The sequence below is a fragment of the Solanum stenotomum genome, chromosome 12 (assembly GCF_019186545.1).
Source record: "Solanum stenotomum isolate F172 chromosome 12, ASM1918654v1, whole genome shotgun sequence".
Classification (NCBI taxonomy): Eukaryota; Viridiplantae; Streptophyta; class Magnoliopsida; order Solanales; family Solanaceae; genus Solanum; species Solanum stenotomum.
Window position 1 is genome coordinate 17,069,716 of NC_064293.1, and position 8,237 is coordinate 17,077,952.

General features: G+C 36.5%; 1 protein-coding gene across 1 annotated transcript; it reads right to left on the minus strand.

Moving 5' to 3' along the window:
- Positions 1-1,327: 1,327 nt before the first annotated feature.
- LOC125847689 (probable 2-oxoglutarate-dependent dioxygenase AOP1) lies at positions 1,328-8,005 on the minus strand. Its single transcript, XM_049527349.1, has 3 exons — positions 7,501-8,005; positions 6,924-7,257; positions 1,328-1,661 (listed from the first exon to the last, which is right to left on the minus strand). The coding sequence occupies exons 1-3, from the start codon at positions 7,872-7,874 to the stop codon at positions 1,407-1,409; spliced, it is 963 nt and encodes a 320-aa protein (XP_049383306.1). The 5' UTR covers positions 7,875-8,005; the 3' UTR covers positions 1,328-1,406.
- Positions 8,006-8,237: the final 232 nt, after the last annotated feature.

The following is an 8,237-nucleotide window of genomic DNA, read 5'->3' on the forward strand; positions in this document are numbered from 1 at the left end:
TTTTAGAGGTCTTCCCATTTTAAAAGACGGAATTTTAGTTTAAATTTATATATTTTATTTGTTAAAAATGGCCAATGAAAAAATCTCTTCGTCGATTTTAGAGGCCTTCCCATTTTAAAAGATAGAATTTTAGTTTAAGTTTATATATTTTATTTGTTAAAAATGGCCAATGAGAAAATCTTTCCGTCGATTTTGGAGGCCTTCACATTGTAAAAAACGGAAATTTAGTTTAAGTTCATGTATTTTGTTTGTTCAAAATGGCCGATGAAGAAATTATCGTCGATTTCCAAGGCCTTCCATGTTAATAAGACGGATGTTTATTTTTAAGTTATTGTTTAATTCATTTATTTTTAGTCATATTTATTTAGTACTAACACTTTTACTAAGTGTTTTTACAGGTATCTCGAAGTCGCTTCTCATCGAAGTCATTCGAATAAAGTTCGAATACTATATTCATTATTATGTATATTGTTGACGATAGACAAATATTAGGTCATTTCTCATATTACTTGTTTGTTTTATTACTTGAGTATATTGCATGTTTGTTATATTTGTATACTATATTTACCTCCTTCTCAATTTGAAAAAAATTAATTCAGTCGGGACCCACAGTTGTGGATTTCGAATGATGCCTAACACCTTTCCTTCGAAATAACTTGAACCCCTTACCTAGAATCTTGGTTTCGTAGATCACTTAATGGTTTCCTAGCTTTTTCCTAAAATTAGGTGGCGACTCCTTTAAAATTCGTTTATTCTTAAAATTCTTTCAAAATTCAATTAACTGATTATTTTTTTTGAATCACCGCGACGTTTCTTTCTATTTGAATAAAGTAGGGATGTAATCACCAAACATAAGCTTGGGGAATTCTCTGTATAGATAATTTCTAGCATAACCGTCATTCTCGCGAGGAGTTTGTTTGATGGATGGGCCTAGTAATGAGTACTACTAATAGATATCATAATCCAATACAAATTGTATCACAATTTTAATATAAATTGTTCATATGATATACTTTTTTTAAAACCAAATAATACTAAAGGATTGCATTGAATCATTTCCTCTTAAAGGGTAAAATCATCCACTTTAAATTCATTATTTGCCCAAAAAAAAACACAAACAAATTAAACATGAATTCCCAACAGTAACAATCCAAACATAAGATGCACACTACTAAAAAAAAAAACACGAATTTCCAACGAAACCCATTGGAAATATTTTGCCCAAACAAATTAAACATGAATTACCAACTGCAGCAATTCAAACATAAGATGCTTACTACTAAAAAAAAACACGAATTCCCAACGAAACCAATTGGAAAGGGTGGACATTTCCGGCAAATGTTCTATCAGAAATCCCATATATACTAACGGTATTCTGATAGGAACGGAAATTCACAATTAGCATATCAAACACCGCAATAAGTCTTGAAAACATCACTGGGAGGAGCTCCATAGCCAGCTTCTGAGGAAACATACCCAAATAATCCAAGAATTTCAAATGGCTTGAAGAGTAAAGGGTGTTCTTCATCCACCAGTTCTTTTGGTGCCTCGACGAAGTGACCTGGTTTTGATAATGAAAATAATTGAATGGAGAGTCTATCACTTTCTCCGGCCATTGTTACTCTGTGGACAGGAGAATGCAATCGACCATTTGTCCATGCCTGTATAAATATCAAGATAGACACGGTAATATTTTTGGTGAGTAGAGCAACATATATACGGTCAACAAACTAATACCAAGATTCATTTTCAGTTTTGTATGAAAATATTGAACATGTAATTTCAATAACCTGAGTTTGTTGGACTCTTCAAGATATCATTCAATATGTCAAATTCTTCAAAAATATGCATTTTGGTATAAGAGTTGTATATGATTATGAAAGCGTTAAGTATTATTGATACAATGTGTGGTATTTGTACATGAACAAGTATAGAAGATAAAGAAGTCTATGGAACGTGAGAGACCTAAAGAGAAGAGAAATAACTACGTATATGACTCAAACATACTAACGTACTAGGACTCTATATCCTTATCCTTATCATGCCCCCTCAACATCGGCTCAATTTGCTTGAGACCGATGTTGCTAACAAGGTGGACAAAGGACCTTTTGGGAAGTGCTTTAGTTAAGGCATCTGCTAGTTGAGCTCCTGTTGGAATGTGATGAACTGAAATTTTTCCACTTTCCACTTGGTCACGGACAAAATGAAAGTCAATTGTGACATGTTTCATTCGACTGTGAAAGACTGGATTACGGCATAGGTAAGTGACACCAATGTTATCGCAAAAGACCTTAGGGGGACAAGGCAGCTTGACCCGAAGTTCTTGCAGTAGGTTGGTTAGCCAATTTAGCTCAGCTACAGCACTTGCTACAGCCCTGTATTCTGCTTCTGTTGAAGATCTGGCAACAATGCGTTGCTTGTTGGAGCACCAACTGATTGGATTCTTTCCAAGAAAAATAACGTAGGCTGAAGTGGAGTGTCTAGTATCGGGAATACCACCCCAATCTGCATCTGAGTATGCAAGTAACTGAGAAGAGTCACCACGTTTGAAGTGAAGTCCATAGGTTATGGTTCCTTTTAGATAACGAAGAATCCTCTTTGTTGCTTGCCAATGCTTAGTAGATGGAGAGTGTTGGAATTGAGCGAGCTTGTTTACCGCAAAGCATATATCAGGCCGTGTGAAAGTGAGGTATTGCAATGAGCCAATGACCTGCCTATAAAGTGTAGCGTCTGCCGAAGGAGAACCGTCATCCAAGGATAAAATTTCACTTGTGGACAGAGGAGTGCTCACACTGTTTGCATCCAGCATATTGAACTTGCTGAGTATGTCCGCAATGAAGCTACTTTGTGTGAGAGTCAATCCATGATCATGCTGGATAACTTCAACCCCTAGAAAAAAATGTAAAAGACCAAGATCCTTAATGGAAAATCTATCACCCAACAACTTAATTGTTGCATAAACTTGCGAGTTGTTAGAGCCTGTAACAACAATATCATCAACATAGATCATAACAATAATGAGAGAGTTAGGAGACCATTTGATGAATAAAGAATCATCAGATTTGGAACGAGAAAAGCCACATGATAAGAGGAACGTCTTTATTTCAGTATACCATACGCGTGGTGCCTGGCGAAGTCCATAGATAGACTTGTGTAGTTTACACACGTGATTAGGGAATCGGGGATCTACAAATCCAGGTGGTTGTTGCATGAAGACGACATCATGTAGAGTACCCTGTAAAAAGGCATTGTTTACGTCAAGTTGACGCAACGGCCATTTAAGAGACACAGCTAGGGACAAGATGAGGCGAATAGTTGTGGTTTTAATAACTGGACTGAATGTGGAATGGAAGTCAATTCCAGGACGCTGATGAAATCCTTTTGCCACTAATCTAGCTTTGTAACGCTCTATGGATCCATCAGGCTTGTGTTTGACACGAAACACCCATTTGCACCCAACTACGTTTTGAGAGGGACTAGATGGAACTAATGACCAAGTTTTATTTTTAAGTAAAGCGATGTGTTCTTCTGTCATAGCAGCCTGCCATTCGGGATATTTGGATGCTTGACTAAATGTATTTGGGGTAAGCGGAAGGTGTTTTACTGTGGAGGTTGCAAGGTAATCAAAAATCACTTTGGGTTTGAAAATATTATTTTGAGACCTAGTGACCATTCGATTTGATGGTGTATTAGGAGTTGGTTGTGGAGATGAATATGGACTGTTATTTTGAGAAGGAGAAAAAGACACAGAATGTGTAGGAGGACTTACAGTGGAGCCGGTTGGCACGTCATCTTGATGGCCCTGAGTGTGCGATCCACGAGTAGACATGGAGTTGACCAAATCAGTAGTAGCAGGAATTGGAATTGGGTCTGCAACAATAAGAGGTGAAAGAGATTGTGAGGAAGAGGAAGAGTCGGAGGGGTCATCTGGACACAACCATTTTTCCATGTGCGAGACTTGTGGACGAGAGAACTGAGGATAATTGGTTGTGAATGGAAAAATATGTTCAACGAATACAACATGCCTAGAGATATAGATTTTTAAAGTGGCAAGGTCTAGGCAAGCATAACTATTGGTGGCAGCGGAATATCCCATGAACACACAAGGATTAGACTTAGGATCAAGTTTGGTTGACGTGTAGGGCTTTAACCATGGATAACAAAGACAACCAAAAACCCTTAGTTTAAGAGGGTTTGGGGTAGTGTTAAAGAGACACTGAAATGGAGATTTAAGACCAAGAAGTGGAGTTGGCAGCCTGTTAATGAGGTAGACTGCAGATTGGAATGCGAGAGACCAAAATTTAAGAGGGACAGAAGCATGGTGAAGAAGAGTTAAAGCGGTGTCCACAACGTGGCGATGTTTTCTTTCGGCAGTGCCAACTAGTTGGGGAGTGTATGGAGGACTTATAAGATGCTGGATCCCAAAATTCAAGAGAGTTGATTTAAGGCCAATGTATTCACCTCCCCCGTCAGTGTATAACGTTTTTATTCTCAATTGAAATTGGTTTTGAACCATTTGAACATAATTAATGAAAATGCCCTTAACGTCTGATTTGGATTTGAGAGGAAACAACCAAGTATATTTCGTGAAATGGTCAACAAAAATAACATAGAATCTAAAATTATCAAAAGAGATAGTTGGAGAGGGACCCCAAACATCTGAGTAAACAACATCAAAAGGCCTAGAACTTGTAATTGAATTGCGACCAAATGGTAGACGATGACTCTTATTGCATAAACAGGAATTACAAAATGTAAAAGACTCGGCATGGTTCACTGGTAGGTTGAAAGAAGAGACACAAGCTTTGGTAATACGAGGTTGAGGATGGCCAAGACGAGCATGCCATAAATGCAATGATGGAGTTGTTGATGCAACAAAATGTGCTTGAGGACGAGGTGTGACTGATTTGGTCATGTCCGTAGGCCACTCATAAAGATCACCATTACTCTTGCCTTGAAGAAGACATGCCCCCGTGCTCAAATCCTTCACAACAAAAGAAAAAGGAAAAAATTCAATGGAAGTTAGATTTTGCCTACAAAATTGAGCAACCGAAATCAACTTCTTTTTTATAAATGGAGAACAAAGAACATTTTTTAAAAGAAAGTTGGCAACAAGATTAGGAGAAGATAAAGTAGTGTGACCAATATGAGTGATAGGAATTCTTTTACCATCACCAACAATTATCGCATCTGTTCCAGAGAACTCAGTTGGAGTCTGAAGAGAGTGAGAGTTGTTTGTAATATGATGCGACGCTCCGGAATCCACAACCCAAGGGCTTGGAGAATTGGAAGCATAAGACTGACGGTTGACGAAATTAGCATATGCTTCAGTAGCACTGTGTGATTTGGACCTACATACCTTTGCAATGTGACCAAACTTATCACAAAGTTGACATTGGACTCGTTGATTGTTGCTTTTGGTGGTATTCTGTTGGGTGAATGAATTGTTATTTGGGGCAGAGAATTGATTACGAGAGTTGTAGGAACCTGATGGAGGAGTGTTCCTACGATTGGAAGAGTTAGGCTGTCTATTTTTGGGACCATTATTGGTGGAATGCTGATGAAATTGAGCAGTGATCATGGGTGTGTCGACCTTAGGTTCTGAGTGTTTGATGAACATCTCTTGTGCAAGGAGTTTATCAAAAAGTTCTTCGAATGTGATAGGATTATCACGAGCTCTTATTGCTGCAGATAACTCCTTGTACTCAGGACCTAGACCACTCAAGACCTTAATGACAAGTTCCTCGCTGTTAACGGGTGAACCACTGCAGGCCAAATCATCTGCAATGGACTTGATTTCTTTCATATAATCACTGATTGAACGTGCGTCTCGTTTGACATTCGCCAGAGTATCGCGCAAACTGAAAATTCTTGAGTGCGATTTGCTCGCATAAGTTGTTTGGAGAATATCCCAAGCTTCTTTGGCAGTGGATGCATGGGCAATGAGGGGAGCGATTGTAGCGTCAACGGATGCCATAATGGCATTGCGAACAAGACTGTCTTGTCGCTGCCACAATCTCAAGTTGGGGTTAGGGATTTGGGTATTGTCTTTGTCCATAATGTGCGCAGTTGGGATGGGAAGTGAACCATCAACAAAAGTAAGAAGATCGTAGCCAAACAATAGAGTGGTAACTTGGGATTTCCAAGTTGGATAATTTGCACTTCCTGTTAGCTTGAAGGATAGCTGAGACGCAGGGTTAAAAGAGATCAATTGAGAGGGCTGAACGACACCCCCTTGATTGAGAGAGACTGCTGGAGAGTTAGGAGAGGAGGAAGTGTTTGAATCTGGAAAAAAAAGAAGACGATCAGATATACTCGTCAGAGTGTTTAGGAGGCTCTTGATACCATATAAGAGTTGTATATGATTATGAAAGCGTTAAGTATTATTGATACAATGTGTGGTATTTATACATGAACAAGTATAGAAGATAAAGAAGTCTATGGAACGTGAGAGACCTAAAGAGAAGAGAAATAACTACGTATATGACTCAAACATACTAACGTACTAGGACTCTATATCCTTATCCTTATCATTTGGAAAATAATTCAACACTAATGGGATAACATCTTTAGAGATCCGAGAAATATAGATAGATTCCAACAAATATCTAAATTCTTTTTCAAATTCCAATAAACTATAAATATGCATTTTGGAAAATAGTGGGACACCATTTTTAGAGATTCGAAAAAACATAAAGTTCCAACAAATAACAAAATTGATTTTTCAGATTTGTGTAGTTCAAAATTTATTATCAATTCTGCATGAAGAAATTCAACATGTTGTTCCAACTTTAGATTTATTCTTCACAAACATCTCTAATCCTCTGAAACCTATGCTTTTTTGAAGAATCCAAAAAGGTGTAACAATATTTTTAAAAAATTCAAACCAACAAGGTAATAACACTAGCTAGCTAAAGACTTACTTTGAAGGAATCACCAGCCAAAACAACACAAGAATTTGGTGAAATATTCACATCAATCCACTCTCCATTTTTGTTGATTTGCAATCCATTGACTTGATTTTGTGATATAAAAGTCAAGAAGGTACCATCTGTGTGGCCACCCAATCCAGCAGTTTTATTATTTCCATCTCCACTAATAATTGATGATCCCTTATAATGTGTAAATCTAAATAGGAAATAATTGGTATTCAACAATTCATCAATGTGATTTTTTAATCCCAAATTCTCCGAAATCATCCTTTTCAACATCTCATCCAATTCCACAAGTGGATTAGAATAAGATTTTACCAAATCGCTGCAAATATTAATGTCAGTATAAACGTATAAAGAAGGTTGTCAAACAATCGAACTGCTAAAAAAAATTTAGTTGAATTTTGTTTTTCTAAAAGAAAAACTGAGAAATCAGCTAATCAAACAATCGAACTACTAAAAATTTCTAATTTTAGACCTTTTGAACACTTCCACTAGAGCAAAATTTAATTAAACATAATGATAATAAGAAAATAAAAAAAGAAAGAAAAAATTGAAGTAAACATACCAGAAATGGTGATTACCCTGAGGCCAAAAGATATTAGCAAAAGTTTCAAGACTTTGAGGATTAAGCAAATCAGGAATACACAAACTCTCATACAATGGCAATTGTGGAATCATCCCCATATACCCATGCATTGGTTTTTCTGAGATATTTTTCAATTTGGTTTCTAAAGGAAATTCAAATATTTCTTTTGAAATACCAAGCATTCCATCTTTAATTTCATTTGGAACTTTATATATGGCTTCAAAACAACCATATTCTTGTAAAGCTTCAAAAACTTGAATTTTTGTAGATTCCCATAGTGGAGTGTTTGGTTTTAGCTCTTCAAGATTGGAAAAATCTATGGTGGGAACTTTAACTGATTTGGTAGATGCCATTGATGAAATACTTTTTAGAATATGAGCAAAGAGAAAAAAAGAAAGAAGAAACGCTTCAAAGTTTTTAGTACTTTAAAAATGAGGAAATATGTGGTCTATATATAATGGGAAATGGGTGTGAACTATTTCATCATGTGAACAAATATCAAGATTTTTACACCTTCCCTTCAACAATATTCCATTTGCTTTTAAATTACTCCTTCTGTTTCACAAAGAATGACCTCCTTTTCTTTTTAGTCAGTTTCAAAAATATAACCTCTTTCCTTTTTTGGTAACATTTTACTTTTTGCTTTCCACGTGACATGTTTAAGACCACAAGATTAAGGGCAATTTTATACATTTGACATAACTTTAATTTATGAC

Bases quoted from the DNA above. Each gene is read 5' to 3' on its own strand.
- LOC125847689 (XM_049527349.1), bottom strand. From the start codon at position 7,874: ATGGCATCTACCAAATCAGTTAAAGTTCCCACCATAGATTTTTCCAAT. The intron at 7,258-7,500 runs GTATGTTTACTT...TAATATTTGCAG, and splicing joins CAGGGTAATCACCATTTCTG to CGATTTGGTAAAATCTTATT. The intron at 1,662-6,923 runs GTAAGTCTTTAG...ATATTTATACAG, and splicing joins TGGCTGGTGATTCCTTCAAA to GCATGGACAAATGGTCGATT.